At 36.9% G+C, this 18,562-nt stretch overlaps 1 protein-coding gene across 2 annotated transcripts in view; it reads right to left on the bottom strand.

The window, feature by feature from the left end:
• NCBP1 (nuclear cap binding protein subunit 1) overlaps positions 1–18,345 on the bottom strand; it is a 39,288-nt gene extending 20,943 nt beyond the window's left edge. Inside the window, exons 1-10 of one of the 2 annotated variants that reach the window (XM_069476613.1) lie at positions 18,265–18,345; positions 11,235–11,323; positions 10,549–10,649; positions 8,447–8,603; positions 6,609–6,716; positions 6,154–6,275; positions 4,691–4,760; positions 3,632–3,847; positions 1,396–1,493; positions 616–679 (exon numbers count right to left, since the gene is read on the bottom strand). In XM_069476613.1, the coding sequence (XP_069332714.1) occupies positions 616–679; positions 1,396–1,493; positions 3,632–3,847; positions 4,691–4,760; positions 6,154–6,275; positions 6,609–6,716; positions 8,447–8,603; positions 10,549–10,649; positions 11,235–11,323; positions 18,265–18,298 (1,059 nt within the window). In that variant the 5' untranslated portion in view covers positions 18,299–18,345. The other variant, XM_069476614.1, reaches the window with a different exon arrangement.
• Positions 18,346–18,562: the final 217 nt, after the last annotated feature.

Raw genomic sequence — 18,562 nt, 5'->3', positions numbered from 1 at the left:
GCTTTCAGCTCATCATTATCCACCTTGGTCTCAGGTCACCCATGTGGCTCATTTTCAAGATTAAATAATCAGAAAGGAACTGCTCAAACTATCGACATACTGTGAGTTCATTAGCTACATCTTTCCCAAACACTTCATTGATATTTTGAGCTGTCTGTGCCGCATTGGTTCCACAACGGAACTCATATTTGAAGATAACACAAATTTTTGACTTGTCCATGGTTTCACAAAAATTGCTCTAAAAAAAGTTGAAAGATAATCATAGTCCAAAACATGCGTTTGAAAGACTGAGGATGTACCTTCACAATAAACATAAAAACAGAAAGTGTCAGAGTGAAATGTCAGAGATATCAACTGTCAAACAGTCCTTAAGGAAATTGGACATTTCATACTTAACCTTAATAAATAATTTATAGGCAACTCAAAATTCCTTTGTTCTCTTTACTAACATGGCTAACAGAGCATCAAAACTGACAGCAATTTCCTCACTCCTCTGTTAATTTTCAGTGCCTGACAAGTAGTGAGAAAAACAAAAATAAGCCAAGAGTAGATTATACTTTAAAGTCAACAGAAAGATTCTGAAACTTAGACACAAGCTCCACATGGAATGCATACCTCAACTATGTGGTAGTTCAAGGGGATCTTGTTCTTCCCTGGATAGCTCACTAGCTGTGCAGCACTATAAAAAGTACAATTTAAGTTTAATAAGTATGCAAAGATATGAAAAATAAAACAAGCAGTTTCAAAAGCAGTATGTTTAGATACAAGAAAAATCTTTTCTGAAATGTTCTAGATTTCGATTATTTCACTTAAGGATGGCATAAATTATTTTGTCTACCCTAAGGAAAATCTCTAATGCATCCAAGATTTCTTGAAACATCAAAAGGTGTCTAAATAATAATATTAAGGAAGCATATTCAGACCCACTAATGTAAAAAGTTTTAATAGCAGGGAACACTCCCAAAATACTACTATATTTCTTTCCACCTTAAAATCTAAGCCCAAATCTTCCAAGGTCTAAGAAAATTTTATTAAACTCTTCCAAAGCTTAGGTATCTAAATTGTTAGATAATGGAGCAAAACCATTGGATTCATTTATTCTCATACATCCAAACCAAAATAGCTTGCCATTCAAGTTCTCCAGAGCATATGCTGAATATACACACAAAACCCCCAGCATTATATGCACATTACTATAAAGCACCCAGAAAAGTACTATTTGAGGGTAAAGAGTCTCAAGAAAGTAAAACAAGTGCTTCTAGAGGTTGGTTTTAGTAAGACAGGGAAACAGGAGGATAGAAAGATTTTCTTATACTCTGAACATATATTTTGGTCTTATTGACTCACCAAAATCGCTTTTTCTCTCCTCTAAAAGGACCTTAAAAAGAATCTTACCAAGTCTTCCTTTCCTTCCAGTGGGACTTAATGATGCAGTGAAGATTCTCTTCTATTACAAATCTTTCCACTGAATGACTTCCTGGCATAACAGGACCCTGGAAAGAAAACCAAATATATATGTATACAGACCTAGAAAACAGATTTCTTTCATTTATTCAACAATTATTTCAGAGACTTTTATGTTCCAGGCACTACTATTAGGTGGTAGAAGTTAGGGGATAAAAGTTCCAAAATGTTAGAAGTTCTGTATTTCAGCAAAGTTCATTGTTGTGTTCACTTACCTACAATAAAATCAGAGTGTCAGCTGTAGCGTTTCTTCTACTACATCTGATGCCACGCTACCACTGCCCACTTTACATATTGGTTCTTATATGAAACAAACTAAGTAATTTTGTATATTACAAGCTTTATATGGCTTATTTTTTAAACCATGAGAAAATTCTATTCAAATACCATATAGATCTAAAAAATCATGTATACACTGAAAGATGTCCATAAACATTAAGAAAAGGTTAAGAAATATTACCTGGATGATATTAATTCTTTCTTAACTAATTCATAGCAAATATTTTCAAAGAGCATACATTAGACCCTTAAAGATTTTGGGATGATTTTACTTTAATCTTCTTTATAATTTCTACATTTTTTTAAACATTTTTTGTAAAGGTCAGAACAAAGGAAAAAACCAAATCCTCTTCATTTTGAGGGTAACAAGTATCTTATATATTTATACCCTCTGGCAAAGGATGGATAGGCATATTACAGAGGCAATACCATTTAAATATAAACAGTACCGAAGAAACAAATTTTGAAGTCTCATTCTAGTTTCCCTTGTATAAATGAATACTTAATCACAAAGACTTTACTGGTCTTAAATGTAAACCAGATTTTCAGTTAGGTATGCCTCCATAGACCATTACATAATTTTGACTAAAAGCAATTTACTACATATGAAATATAGAAAAGTGGGCAGCAAGTTGATAATTTTGCATATGTAACTGATTATCTGATAACTTTTTATTCTGAAATAGATAACAATATATGGCTAAACCATACTAAATTCCCACTGGTCATAAATACTTTACCATAGGACAGAAAAGACAGGAGAAAGAAACTCAAATTTGACCTTAGGTGGTAATATTGCTTCTTATGCCAGGAGTTCTTAACTGGGAGCAATTTTGCCCCAAAGGGGACATTTGGCAATCTCTGGAGACATTTTTGGTTATCACAACTGAGGCAGGGGGAGCACTACTGGAATCTAGAGGGTAGAGGCCAAGGATGCTACTGAGCATCTCACAATACATAGGACAGACCCCTGCAATGAAAAATTATCCATTCCAAAATGTCACTTGTGCTAAGAAGATGAGAAACCCCGTTCCATGCTGACTGGCCTATACTAAGCAAGAGGTATTGTACTTTAGCCAGGGAAATTTCTATTCAGAAACAATCTAGTCATCACTGTACATGCTGCCTGGATGTAAGATAATCATATAAGTGCAGAGATATAAAATAATTAATGCATAGTTATAATTTTTATGCCTAATATCAAAATTATACATTTTCTTAAAGTGTAAAGGCTGCTAGTAACTTGACTTCATAATAAAAAACACATTTAAAAATGATAAGTCAGCTTATACTAATCTTTAGAGTTTAATTAAAAGTATTTAATATTTGTTTTTAAATAATAACACAATATGAATAACTTAAGCTGTGCTGTCTAGAGAGAGATGGACAATCTCTAAAACTAGGTATTTTTCTTGAAAAATAACCTTATTAAGAACAACAGCTAAAATTATTGGGCATTCATGTGTCAGACACTGTTCTATGCAGTTCATATGTGTCGTAATTTAATCCTCATAATAAGATTATGAGATACATACTATTATTCTTCCTTTAGGAAACTAAGGCTCAGAGAGGTAAATAACTCACCCAAAATCACAGTTAGTATGTGGCCAAGCCAGGATTAAAACACAAACCAATCTGTTTCTCAAACCTACACCCTTAACCTGCATATTGTGCCTGTCTCTCTAATCTATTTACACATGCCAAATATAACTTATTGCATAATAAGGTGATATCATTCACTGAATTAAGAAGTTAAATTCATTGCCATTGGCCTTTTTAGATAAAAAACTCAAAATTAAAATGTATTGCAGGCATAATGCAAGCAAGATTAAACCACAAGTACAATGCAACACAGGCCCTATGTAGGAACTTTTAGTTGGTCACATACCTCGGGATCATCTGTGTAATCAAACATTCTGAAGATGACCCTTGGCATCGGGTACATTGAATCTTCAGTGTGAGGAGGTGGTGTGAAAGGAGGCAGATTGTGCTGTAGTGCTTCACACAGGATGCTGTCAAAGGCAAGATAAGGTCTTAGGATGTGCCGTTCCTGCCAGCGATCCTTTTTCAATTTCTGAATCTGGGCCCACAGGCAATCTAAATACTAAAGACAGATTAATTTTTAAGAATTAATATAATAATATTTTGACTAGACAAAATAAAAATTCACTATCTTCTAAAATATAGGATACAAAAGTAAGCTAATGTGCAATTCAAAATGGTACAAAAGAAGGGGGTTGTTTCTGTTTTATTTATTATGCCTTTTTTTAACTGACAAATAGTAATTGTACATATTTGTGGGGTACATAGTGATGTTTCAATCCATCACCTCACACATTTATCATTTCTTTGTGTTGGGAACATTCAATATCCTTCTTTTAGCTATTTGAAACTACATATATATGTATTTTTTTTTTTTTTTTTTTTTTTTTAGAGATGAGGTCTTGCTATGTTGCCCAGACAGGTCTTAAACTCCTGGCTTCAAGCGATCCTCCTGCTTCAGCCTCCCAAAGTGCTGGGATTATGGGCATGAGCCAACGCGCCTGGCTGAAACAATATATTTTTGTTAACTATAGTCATCTTACAGTGTGGTACAGAACACTAGAACTTATTCCTCCTATCTACATTGCTTATTTTAATTACTTATTTTATAAAATCTCTCTGCTTGGAGCTGTTTCCTTTTATATTTTTCAAATTGGACATTTAAATAAAAAATATGTCAACTCTGTGATAGCTGGTATCCTAAAGAACAAGGGAATGTTTCAACTACATTCGCACATTTATTGGAAATACAATGTAAGCCTAGGGCTATGAGGAGTTGGATCCCTGACATGAAATGTGGAAATGTAGCTAAGGTGTACAAATGGAATGGCTTGCATATGTTACAGAGATAAGAATCTACTTAAGAGCTGACTGTGTGTATCACAAGAGACTGAAATCAATTTACCTCTTCTTGTGGATGTGGTTTATCAGCAGTCCATACCTGTAACATGGGCACATGAGTCTTTTGGCGTCTTCTAAAGAAAAAAATGAAAGTCTACATTTAGGCTTTTAAAAACGTAAAAGGATTCTCAGTCACTTTCATAATGAATAAAATGTAAATTAGAGCAATGAAAGAATTTTTACCTATTGGATTGGCAGATATCAACTGTTTTGATAATGTACTCTGCATCGCCAAGGTGTAGGTAAAGATTCAGTCTCAAACATTGTTGGCAGAGAGGTTAATTGGTATAATCTTTTTGGAAGGCAATTTGACTAAATCTATCAAAATTAAAATCGTTCAGAACCTTCAACCCAGAAATGCCATTTCTAAGAATTCACATTCCCCATTAACATAATTGTGCACATACACAAAGACAATCAGTGAAACATTATTTCTAACAGAAGAACTAGAAATAACCTGAATGTCCACTAACAGGGGACCAGTTAAAGAAATCATGGTACATTAAAACAGTGGAATATCATATAACTGTTAAAAAGAATGAGGCACAGCTATACATTTTTATGCAATAAATTCAAGTCACAGTAAGAAAAAAAGCAAGTGAAGAACAGTGGGTACACTGGACTACCATTTGTATAAAAAGAGGAGGGATATGTATACACACACATGTATAAGATTGTTAGACTTCTTCTAGCTTTATTTATAACCTAAGTAGATATTAACAGTTATCTAAAGAAGTACCTATTAATAAAAAATGAAACTTAACAGAAAAACCAATCTGCAAAAACTTAACTGACACATAATCATTACCATGCTGCAGGGTAATCAAGCATAAGTTTACTAACAAGGTCTATTATTAGTATTAACTATCTAACGAGATAAACCAAGCTTTTACACTGGCTTGGGACATGGATAATGGGAAGATTTGGGACTATTTTAATTGAAATGTGTCATAGTACTTAAGAAGTATAAGCTAGGCAAAAGGTTAAGGACCACTGTTTCAAGAGCTTGGCAAGATTAACTTATATGAAATAAATATATCGTATGTGCTGGGGCAGCAGTTCTCCACCTGTGGAATATATTAATAATATAGATGTCCAACTCTCCCTCCCAAATAGTGTGATTCGCTAGGTCTAGGGGTTGGGATCTGAGCATTTTAAGTACCACAGGTAATTCTTAATCACACAAATACTTGAGGAAATACTGTATCACATTAGGATGTTTTAAAAGAAGCTTTGTTACCAACTCCCTTGCATGGGCAAAGTAAGCACACATATTTGATTATTTTGAAGTTTCAGTAAGTTACAACAATAGGAGAACGAGGGTACCTAGAGAACACCTCTAGGAACTCTACAGCTTATTTTTGAGACACTCACATAGTATCGCTAACAGATAAAATGTATAACACATTATATCAGTAAGATATCCTTTATCTAAACAACAAACAGTACTATGAGCTATGCCCTTACTTAAGATAGCTTTCAGTGTTGGCAAAGATGCGGTCCATCTCTGCATCTTTCTTTTCGTACAACTCCTTTCCAACCCAGGGCAAAGATGACAGAAATGCATACACATACCAATCCCGTCGCACCTAAAGGATGTTTAAAAAGGTAAGTTTAAAATATGTGCCAGTTAATTTTTCATATTTTATTCTTGAATGAAATCCTATGGAAGCTATAGGGTTTAAATAAGACATCTGGTTCATTCAGAGCATTTCCAGGTATATTAATTCTAGTCTTACTAGACAGAATCATTTGAATTAACATGCATGTCATGAGAACTCATCAGTATGCCAGTTAACTTTTAGATATTAAGAAGTTACGGTATGATTACCTGTTATTATCTTTTATTTATTGCTGAAGGGTTACCAGTAAAAAATTCCTGGTTCTATATGGAGAAGATTCAGCATAAGGGGTTCTCTTACCTGAGGCACGTCCTCTTCCTGAGTTACACTTACAAAATTTTCAAACATAGCTACCATTGATGGGGCAGCAATCACATGACAATTCACAAGATCAGATAAAAAACGGACCTGTAGGGGCAAACAATTTCTGCTTTTAAATCTAAATGTTCTTTATAATAATTACAAAATAAGCAATCTTGTATGGTCTAAACTATGGGTCCCAAAAACCACTAGCCCAATTCCTGTTTTTTGTATAGCCTATGAACTAAGAACAGTTTTTAGATTTTTAAATGCCAGCAAAAAAATAAAAATAAAAAGAACATACGAATTATATGGAATTCAAATTTCAGTGTCCTTAAGTAAACTTTTATTGGAACAGCCATGCTCATTCAGTTACATATTTTCTATGGCTGCTTTTGTGCTACAACGGCAGAGTTGAGGAGTTGTAACAGACTGTTGCAGGAATCTGTGAGCTTATAGGTTTCCATGTTATACTATATTAAGAACCCAGACGCTAAAATATTCTAGCTCCTTGAACCTATCATCTCCTTTTCCATTTGGCTTTGAATAATTTTCACTGAACTACAGAAACGGAAATTATGGAACAGATAGTTATTTGGTGTCACTGCTAAGCACTACTAAAGTTACTGCCATAGCAGACTCATAGTCTAGTGTGATCAGCATAATCTCAACACAAAGAGATGACTCCTATACTAAAAGGTAAATAAAAAGTTCTCTAGGATCAGTGACAAAGGGTGTAGGGGAAAGTATCAGAAAGGAGGCAACACTCGGGCTAGGTCATACAGAATGAGCAAAGTAATCCACAAGTCATGAGCCAGGCAGGCATTGTAGGCAGAGAGGTTTGAAAACAAAATGTAGTTAGGGATCTGCCAAGAATTTTGATACAGCTGGAGGGTGTATAGAAGGCAAGGACAGAGAAACAAACAGATGGGCAACCATAAAGTGTCAGACTAGAGTCTGAACTTGAATTCTATAGCCCGGTGGGTGTCCAAACATTTTTGTATGAACACTAAAAAAGAATCTGATCACATATCTCCAAAACATGTGTATTTATTTATGAAATACACTGGATCACACTATCAATCTATGTATTAAGTATTAGCAACGCTTAATTTCATTTCCATTTAAGATAAGAGTTTTAATATTCACTTCCTGAGATCCAAGGAATCATCTTATGCATCAGGCTTTTAAGACCACCTACCATAGACAATGAGAAGGAACTAAGGTTTTTAACCAGTAACCAACATGAGCAGAGCTTAGTTATAGAAAGACCACTCTGGTGCCACTGTAGATCATAAAGTAAAAGGCAGAGAATCTAGACGCAAAAGGATCAGTTAAGAGGCTGCTAAGGACATGAGAAAGAAGGCATGAACTATGCTAGAGGCCCTGGAGAAAGAAGGGACAGATTTGAGAAAAATTTAGGAGGTAGAATGACAGGGCCTGGGGACGCTTATGGTATAAGGGGGCAAAGGAAAGATAAAAATTAATGTTCAGGTTTCTAAATGGGTTACCCAGTATACAGCGGACCCTGGGGAGAGGACAGAAGGAAAGGAAGTATAATGTATTAATTTAGGAACTTCCAGGTAGGATATCTTAGGGCTATGCAGGTAGTATTTGGAATAGGTCTGGCGCTCAGTGGAAAAGTTGAAGTTGGAGATACAGTTATAAATTTGGCAGCATCATCAAAATAAAGGTGGTTTATGAAGCTATGAGAGTGAATGAGAATGCTTCAGGAAAGAGTCTTTAAATTATTTGGTTACAGCTCATCTCTCCCCTTCATCCCAACGCTAAGTCATAATATAACAAAACGAACCCTAAAGAAAAAACAAAAAACTTACCAAATATACAGCTTCATTATAATTGTTTGCTTTCAATGATTCTTTAAGTTGACGAATCATAGCTTCTACAAATTCTCCACCAAAGTTGTAATTTCTGGCATTCAGTAGTCCAACTAATGTTGTATAAATTGTCAACTTCTCAGGTAACAGACGTGCACTGATTTGAGAACCCAGTACAAGAAAATCCCAAAACAATGGCATCATGTTAAGTTGCTGAATTTTATGTAAAATATTTATCATTCCATTAACTTTGGAACAGGATTACTTTTAGCTATGTCTTTAAAACTTCAGAAAAGGCACCGTCATTAAGAAGAGCTGTGGACGGTGGCCCCCGTAATTTTTCATTTTAATTCTAGTTAGTGAATCCAAGAGTTAAGAAAGTTTATTTTTTTACATCTTTTTAAGAAAGCTTATTTGTGAAGTTATCACACTGAAATAAATATAACTAATGCTAGACCAGTTTTTCTTCAAGTATGTTTAGTGGAACTAAATAGCAGTTCCACAGAAAATGGTTTCCATGGTAAAACATCTCAGAAATGCTAGGTGAAACAAGCTTCTTTAATGTAGAATCATTAAGGGGGGTGGCTGGGAGATACATTCAGAGTTTCTAAACTTAGCTAACCAAATGTCATGGAATCAGAATTCTACTTTGAGAAACACTATTCTAGTTGCTTAGAAAAGATGCAGAATTAAAACCAGTTTCAGCTCAGTTCCTACCAGTTAAATAATTCGATTTTTAACATGGTGCTCTGACATAGTTAAGCTTTGTTTACATCACAGTTGCTTACTCCAAGGATGTTGATTTCATTAAAGTTACTTGAAAAGTAGGGAAGATTACAATAAGAAACCTTTAGAAAAAGAAAATGTTGCTTCCTATTTAAGGCAGCCTTTAGAAATTAGCTCAAAAAGAAAAGCAAATAAGAATTCATGGTAAGTGGGGGAGAGATTCTCTCTTCTTTTAATGTTTTCCAAGGTACCTAGCAAAACATTAAGGATAAATTAGGTCTTCAAAAAAATACTTGTGTTGATAGTAACCATGTTCCCTGAAGCCCTCTCAAAACCCAAAATTAGAAGAGAACAGTGTCAAGCAATACTAGTGCAGCCTTAAACAAACATGGCTTTTAACAAAGTTTAAGTATAAATGCCACTCCATTCTCTTGTAATAAATGGTTTCAAAACAGAAGGTATCTTATGGATGATAACTATAGCAAAACTATTTTTCTTGGTAGTTTCTTAGTCTAAGGATCTGTCTTCCAAAATATTATTTGGATTCCTTTAAAAAATTATACAGCAAACTAACTGCACTTTAAATATGAGAGGTTCAAATTAAATCTACTGATGGTTTCAGTTTGTGTGTACATTGTTAAATTTCAAAAATGAGCTGTAAGCATTAAAAAATTATTTTAAAATAACAAAAATAACTTAAAAGTCACCCTCATAATTTAAAAATACTTCACAGATTTAATTTCATGTAAACTACAAAGACCCTGTTTATCCGTAAGTTTGCAAAGCAAACAATTCAGAGTGATCCATGTCTGTGAGAAACAACAAAGTCTAGATTGCGATTTCCACCACTAGGAGAGGTTGTTTCACGATTTCATGAGACATTCTCCCACTTTAATTCCCTCACAAATTAAATGCTGTTCCCTGTTCTAGCTCACTTAACTGCAAGAGTAGGCCTATTAAACAGCTTCAAAGGTATCTTCAGTCTTTCAAGAGCTATTACTTGAGTCACCAGTTTTCAAATTTATTTGGTACTTACTACCAATTTAAAAATATAAGTTAAACTCTATTTTATGCATTTTAACATACATGCTTTAAAGAAAAAAATCTCTGAGAAAGTGTCTACTTCTTTATTTAAAAAGTCAACTCAAATGATTCTAAGGTTCTAACAAACAATATAAGGAAAATGCTCAATTTTAGTCCTATTTATCCCCAAGAAAAAGAGCTCACCAAAGGGCCAAAGCTCATTTCATTTGTACAGATTCTCTGGTAGAAGGAAACGCAATGACATATGGAACACATCTTTTGAACATTTCCCAAAGCATTTAAGAGTAGATAATACATTATCACCTGGATTCATAAATCTTTTGCATACATACACTGTACAAAGAAGCCTTAAGATCTTGCTCTTGTAGTTAGGAAGATCGGCTTCTAAAACACCAGCCAAGCCTTCTAGGTTGCTCTCCAAAGAGCAGGCACTCTGTAGAGGACATCAAATTAAACATCTATCAAGTACTCAGCAATTAGTGAACTAAATAAAATAAAATTTTCTAGACAATCATAAAGAAGTTGAAGCCTTAGACATGTATAAGGGAGCTATGACAGGTTTAATACAAATCAATTCAGACAGCTACTGTTCTTTAGAAATCCATGAAAAGACAATGAATGGAATTCAAAAAGTAAGCAGTCTAAGATAGCAGAATATGAGAAATGGGAAGACACCATGGGTTCTATTCTCTCTCTCTTAACTAATTCAATGTCTTGCTCTGGGCAAATTACCTCCAGTATCCAAGTCTGCTTTAATTCATTTATAAGTTGAGAGGACTATTCCCTAGGTCCCTTCTATGTATGACTCATTTTACTATGAAAATTACTAATTACTAAAAACTGTCAATTATCTACCTCTCAGTGGTTTCAACAAGCATTCACTTTGGTATACAAATGCATGGTAACACAAGCTTTGCCTAAAACTTAAATCATCAAGTTTTCAGCTGCAGAAATTACTCAAAACCCAGTCAACCACAGCCCTAAACCAATCACAATCTGTGCCTAATGCACTGCATACCTTTTCTCCTACTTTGCATATTAAAGATTCCAAATGGTCTTCAGTTTCATTTGCATCAGAGGTCTTTCTTCTTTTGTGAGGCTGTCCACCTATTTCAGGAACACAAAAAAATTAACATTACATGATAAATCTGCTATCACAAATTTTATTTAACCTTTTTAGGCTACAATCTCTTTTCTACCAGGCTCTACCTTTTCACAGAGTAGAAGCTCTTCACTTGTTCAGGCTAAGCTCAATTACCCAGGAGTCTCCATTTCCTACTATATATTAATAAAATAACTCCAGGCGGCATTATTTATGTTAAATTTTTTGTGAATACTGCCCACGGAGCTTTTACAGCAGCCATGTTCATTTCTGTGGACAGGCTGGGATGCTGCCAAAAACATACTATATATGTTAGCAGTTAGTAAAATACTCATGTACTGCTACTCCCATTCTTTTTTTTTTTTTTTTTTTTTGAGACAGAGTCTCACTTTGTTGCCCAGGCTAGAGTGAGTGCCGTGGCGTCAGCCTAGCTCACAGCAACCTCAAACTCCTGGGCTCACGCGATCCTCCTGCCTCAGCCTCCCGAGTAGCTGGGACTACAGGCATGTGCCACTATGCCCGGCTAATTTTTCTATATATATATTTTTAGTTGTCCATATAATTTTTTTCTATTTTTAGTAGAGACGGGGTCTCGCTCTTGCTCAGGCTGGTCTCGAACTCCTGACCTTGAGCGATCCACCCGCCTCGGCCTCCCAGAGTGCTAGGATTACAGGCGTGAGCCACCGCGCCCGGCCCCATTCTTTTAACTTGAGTTGTTTCCTGATTCTCAGTTGCTTATTCCTAAACCTGTTAGTACCAGTACTAGTCATTATTCTACTAATGTAACTTAATTATTACGTAAATGATGAAATAAGGATGCAAAACCAACTTGAATGCTTTAGAAAGACTTAATAGAGGGGAAAAAAAGTTGTATTAGGTATGAAAAGGAAAACTTCAAAAGCTAGGAAAAGGGAACATAAAACATCTGGATTTCTCACTTGCTTTACAAGTTTCTAAGCTCTTAACTCTTCAATTAACAGTTTCAGTTCTACAGACCACACCGTAACAGAGTATAGAGTATCCCAAACAATAGGAACTATAGTCAGCATAAATATACTCCAAGAAAAGTCTTGAGCACTGTATCAAATAATTCATAGAAAAAAGTACCTTTAGGCAGGTACGGCTGCTTGTGCCTGCAAGCTCAGATACTCGGGGAGGCTGAGGTAGGAAGATCGCTTAAGGCCAGAAGTTCAAGAAAAAAGTACCACATGTTTTATGATTCCTTGCTTTAACTGGCTCTTATGAACTGAATAATTACTGATACCGATTCATTCAAAAACTGTATCATTCAAAGGATTTTAACATACGAAAGAGATCTACCATTCTAAAATCATGACCAATCATCTGTCCTTTTGATTGCTAAAGAATTCAAGGTGAATGAAGCTGTGCTACGAATAAACCTCAAACACCAGACTGTCTATTGTTCAGACCCTTGCTGTTGATGATCTCTTACCATTTTGTTTAAAACTTTAACACATCCACCTTAAATTCTTTTGTGAAACAACATAAGGCTTTACAACTTAAAATAACAGTGTTAAGTATAGAACCTGATGCTATTGCTAAACAATTTTGGCTAGTCTAGTATCATTCAACTTTCCACTTCCATCAATTGGATTATAAGGACAGCATGTGGGCAAGGGAGAAAGAGTCTATAATTGTGTTGGGAATCTGTATTAATAACGAAAATCTGCAGCTGGATATAGGGTTACACAGCAGCAAGTTATATATGACTTCAATCTTCAAACCTGAACAGCCACAAGAATTGAACTATTTTTTTTTCTTTTTTCTTCTTTTAGACAACTCCAGAAGAACAAGGAATTTAACTATTTTTAAAGAGTTCATAATCACTTACTTGCCTCTGGAATATTTGGCTTGAAATGTATGGTGATTCTCATAAAACACAGCACCTGGCTATTCTAAGCTTGGGTTGTTAAGTCTCTACAATGACTGAAATGATCTTCAGATACCACATGAACTTAAGCTGAATAAAATCAATTTGTTACTATCCAGATAGGACCAAAGGGAGGTATTATAAAAAGTTACAGGGTAAAGCACTTGGTTCTTTCACTTCCCAACCCCTTAAATACCATAATCTGACTAAATCATCACTGAATATAATTTTGAAGGGATGATGCCACAAAAAGTATAACATGCATGCACTTTGACAGCTGAGAGGCACTCCTGGAGATATCCACCTGTGTCAAGTTGTAGACATATGTGGCACAGAGGGATCAGCGACCTTAATTCTTAAGTATACAACAAACCTAAGTCACAGGATCTATTAAGGTTCTACCACCAGAAGAGCCAACTTTCACACAAAGGTCTTTTTTTCCAGGAGTCATTCCTTGAAGAAACAACGCATGTTTGACGTAATGTTTACATAAGCTGTCAGCCAGGACATTAAAATAGCCTTCTTCTAGAGCAGTGGTTCGCAACTGGGTACAGATTTTGCCCCCAGTGGCCATCTGGCAGTCTCTGGAGACATTTTTGTTGTCGTGACTGGGGGAGTGCAACCAGCATCTAGTGGGTAGACGCCAGGGATGCTGCTAAATATCCCACATCGCATCGGACATTTCCCAACAACAAAGAATAATCTGGTCCAAAATGTCAATAGTGCTGATGTTAAGAAAACCTATTTTAGAAAGCAGAATATACTCATAGTGTTCTAAGAAACACTGAAAAACGAGCTGAGTGAAAGCAGTTGTTTTTTTGTCGTTTTTAAAACCTTAACCACACAGTTCCTTTCTTTCTGGCCCATCTACTTTGCCAACCCTTTAACCCACCTCTATAGCCTTCGTAACTTAACCATCCAGCCGGCTTGTTCCACTTTGGAATCCTATCCCAGTCTCTAAAGCAACCCTCCAAGCCTCCTGTAAGCTTTAAAAGGGAAAAACAATGCTGCAGGAGAGAAGGTATGATTTCTGAGGAAAAACTAGAAAATACACATACATAGTCATTCATATCTCTGAACTGCAAACCCTCACTTCATTTCAGCTATGCTGAAGGACAAGGTTTGTTTGGCAAATGGGAGGAGGAAGAAAGTATTAAGAAGGAAGAGATGCCCCACTCTCACCTGATATTTGAGAGAATACGAAGGGGAGGGGAAAACTACAGACACAATATGAACTCAAGGTATAGAACTCAGACAAGAACCTGGGTCAGAGCATAGGGAAGTGGGTAAGATACCTTAATTAAGAATAAAATGTGGGGAATTAGCTGAATGTTTTCATGCGCTGAAGAAAACATACTTATGGTAGTTACCAAAGCTAGAACAGATTTTTGTATTAAAATGTAACTATGTAACTTTTATATTTGTATTAAAATGTAACTATGTAACTTTTATATTGCCACTATGTAAATTAAAGTTATATACTGCCACTGCACTCTGACAGGCTGGCTAGTACAGAAGAGAGAAGCAAGTCTTTATTAAAACCCACCTGAAAGGGTCCTAACATACAAAATAAAATTTTTCCCTGCAAGATCTTAAATTAATATGGGTACACTGTACAACTTATATCCTTATTAGAACTAGATGTACCGTAAGAAATTTTAGACCCACAACATAGAAAACAAAAACCAACACTATGAAAGAAAAAAGTAACAAACCCCAACAACGTAAAAGAGAAAGGTAATGTAATTTGATCCTGCAAATTTGAAACAGAGGTAACCATCGCCTCTGAAACAAACTATACTCTTTCAGAATAACAAACCCCTTCACTTCTGTTTATTTTTTTCTCTTAAGTAGAGAAAAAGAGAAGGACTTCTCTAAAAGAGAAGGACTTAATTCTAAGTAGTTTAAATGGAGCTACTATGGTTTTCTTGGCTAAGATTTTGAACAATCTAAATCTTTTCTTTAAAAAAAAATAACATATCGAACACCTACTATATGCATATCCTATAGTAACTAAAAAGTTTCAGAGAGCTGAGTGCAATGGCTCATGCCTGTTGCAATCCTAGCACTTGGGAGCAGAGGCCAGAGGATTGCTTCAGGCCAGGAGTTCAAGACCAGCCTGAGCAACATGGTAAGACCTTATTTCTACAAAAAATAGAAAAATTAGCTGGGCATGGTGGTGCATGCCTGCAGTCCCAGCTACTTGGGTGGGCGGGGGGCGGCTGAGGCAGGAGGGTCACTTGAGCCTAGGAGTTCCAGGTTGCAGTGAGCTATGAGGCCACTGCACTCTATCCCCTGAAACAGAGTGAGACCCTATCTGAAAAAAGCTTCTGGGACATTTTTAAAGAGAGTCCAAGAAATGAATTAGAGTTAGCACTGGACTAGTATCCATATATGTTACTTTCCATTTATGATTTCCCTTTTCTTGTCTATAAGTTGACTACTACATGAACCTCATTGGTATAGTCTCCTACCCCATCTCCCTGAATAGTCTGTTCTGCTCCAGTAACACTGGCCTCCTTGCTGTTCTGCGAACAGGACAGGAAAGCTCTAGCCTTCAGGCCTTTGCACTCATAGTTCCCTTTGTTTGGACCACTGCTTTTCTCCATACAGCCACATGGCTTGCTACCTTATCTCCTGTAGGTCTCTGATCAGATGCCATTCTCACTGAGGTCTTCCTTGACCAACTACATAAAATAGTAACTCCTCCTTCACATTATTCTCTATCCCCTTTATCTGACATTATGTTTCTTCATAACACTTGTCACTATGATACACTATTCGTTACTTGATTGTTTTCCCCCTCTCCATTCTAGAAGGGAGACTCCACCTTTACACTGTCCACTACTGTATTGCAAGTAGTTAGGATAGAGTTTGGCACTGTTACATATTTATTGAATAAATGACATCTAGTCAAGCATATGGAAAGTCAGGTCAGTGACTGACAGGAGCTGACAATAATCCAGAAATGCTCAGATTCATGTATTTATTTTTTACTGTAATAATTCTTAGCCTACTTCAAAATAGCCTTCTCTAACATTTAAACTTCAAATATTTCTTCCTTTTAAAAAAGTAGTAGATGCTTAGCTAAATACAAAGCATCAAAAATATCTGATTCAGATCTGATCATTACCCAAATTGTGGCAATTTACCAAAGTTCCAGGCTTAGTGTATTACTGAAGAACAATTAGATCTGCCACTCTCCTACTAAATTATCCACCATAATAAACTTTGCTTAATGAATGCCATATTTTACTTCTCTGTCTTATTTACTGAGGTTCCTGCAGCAAGACTCAAATGGACAGTGATTTAGCTGCTAGCAGGTATTAAAAAGAAGCCAAATCCAAGAAAGTTATGCCAAGCCTCCCAATAACCAAGCAAAAGATATTTTTCTAGATATTTGCATTCCAATTCTGGTGTTCTCCTCCCTTTAGGGATGCCGAGAAGGGAAACAAGAAAGCATATGAAGAGCAAAGAAAATGGGAACAACAAAAAGACTCATATTCTCTAAAACCCCAAGTGACGACTCCAAGCATAGTTTTTGATTAGTCTATTACACAGCATACAAAAATTGTATTTTCTATACACTGTACAGGGGTTATACAAGAAGCCTCCTGTGTTGAAAATCAAAGCATGCGATGCAGTTACCACCTAGGTAGCTAAGCAAGCCCTGGACTTGCTCTTACTGGTGTCTGGGCACTGCCAATTGTGTCTCTATGGTAATTATACTCAGTCTCTAAACTCTTCCTTAGGTGTCAGATGAAAAGGCTGGACTAGACTATCCTCTCAAGCCATGCCCTAGCAGAAATCCGGTGTTTCACTGCTAGAACTAAATACTTGGGATTCTGCCCCCGTTCCTAATTGCCCTAACATTCAAGGAGAGAGAAATGTCAGCAGAGAAAACTTAATTACAATTTTCGCTTTGTTTTTTCTCACATTGTTGACATCTGACGATGTGTATCACCTTTTAAGTACTAACAGATGATAAAATAAAACATCATCATGAGCCACTGGTTACATGTGTTCTCATTTAACGCTCACAAAACCCAGAAGAAATAAATACCATTACTTCTATATTACAGACTAAGATTTAAGAGAATTGTATAACCTGGGCAAGATCACAAAATAAATGGTAGGGTCTGGTTTTGAACTTAAACCCTCTGGTTCCAAAGTCTTGTATTTTCACCACTATTATACACTCTCATCAAGGAAAAATATACTAACAGAATTACTGTTTCACTTTTTCATGTATGGATGTGTGTTCTTGACTGATTGTAATGCTTACGTGTAATTAAGCATCTTTTTCTTGTTTAAACTAGCAAAATCATTCTTAGTTTTGTGATGGCAATACCATGATCCCCATGAGCACAACCATCCAAATGGAGATAGGAGCCCATGGTCTAAATCTCTCAGTGCTCTCCAGTTAGCTTTCTAGCACTCTTTCTTACACTAGGAAAATACAGCCAGTTCAAAATCTAACGAAACAACATGTGTTTGTTTATTGGCGACCTCCTTGAGTGTGGATAAGAGGCAAAATTATTTCCCTGTAGCTTGAAAGGAAAATCAGCGGATGATCAGCAGAGAGAGTTCAGACTGCAATTCATCAGATATCTCAGTCACGGCTTTGTTTGTACCTTTTCTTTCATCAAAGTCTTCCGAGATCCCTTCTCAGGTGCAGCTTTGAATGTTAAAACGAGATACACCCTAAGAGGAGTCAGCACAGACATAGGTGTACTTTCCTGCTCGGCGGTGCTAAAAACCAAATTCTGAAAAGTCCTCGGAGACCTGGGGTCTATCCATGGGGTTTCATCAGGCCTCCTTTCCCCATCATGGGCTCACGACTAAAGGAACTGGGGAGCGCGGGGTGGATGGAGCAGTGGCTTTCCAGAAGCCGCCTGGCCACACCCGCACTGTACCACCCACCTTCCCTCCGTGGTTCCCCGAACCTCTCGGGGAGAGGGCTTCCCGTCTGTCCCCAGGAGAGCCCAAGACCAAAAGAAAGCAAACCTCAGCTCCCACCCGGGACGGCCTCCGCGGCCGATCTAGGGCACTCACCATCATTCTCATCGCTGTGCCGCCGCCGCGACATGCTGCCCGCCGATGCACTGCCGAGCGGAGAGGCCCGGCGGGAAGCGCGGCAGGAACCGTCGGGCAGGCTGCCGGCTCGAGGACAGCGGCGAGGCTCAGGGGCCGGCCGGCGCGCAGGCGCACTAGCGCAGACGGCGTCTGGAAGCGCAAACACAGGCCGTCGGGTGGGCTCCTGTCCGCGAGAGCCGGCGTGTGGAAGCTCACTGGGCTACGGACGTCCGATCCGCATGCAACCGCCCCCTCGGGCCGCCTACCCTGCCGGCTG

This window comes from Eulemur rufifrons, chromosome 7 (genome assembly GCF_041146395.1).
Source record: "Eulemur rufifrons isolate Redbay chromosome 7, OSU_ERuf_1, whole genome shotgun sequence".
NCBI classification, from domain to species: domain Eukaryota; kingdom Metazoa; phylum Chordata; class Mammalia; order Primates; family Lemuridae; genus Eulemur; species Eulemur rufifrons.
Note: the sequence above shows the minus strand (reverse complement) of the source record. Positions and strands in the feature narration are given on the sequence as shown.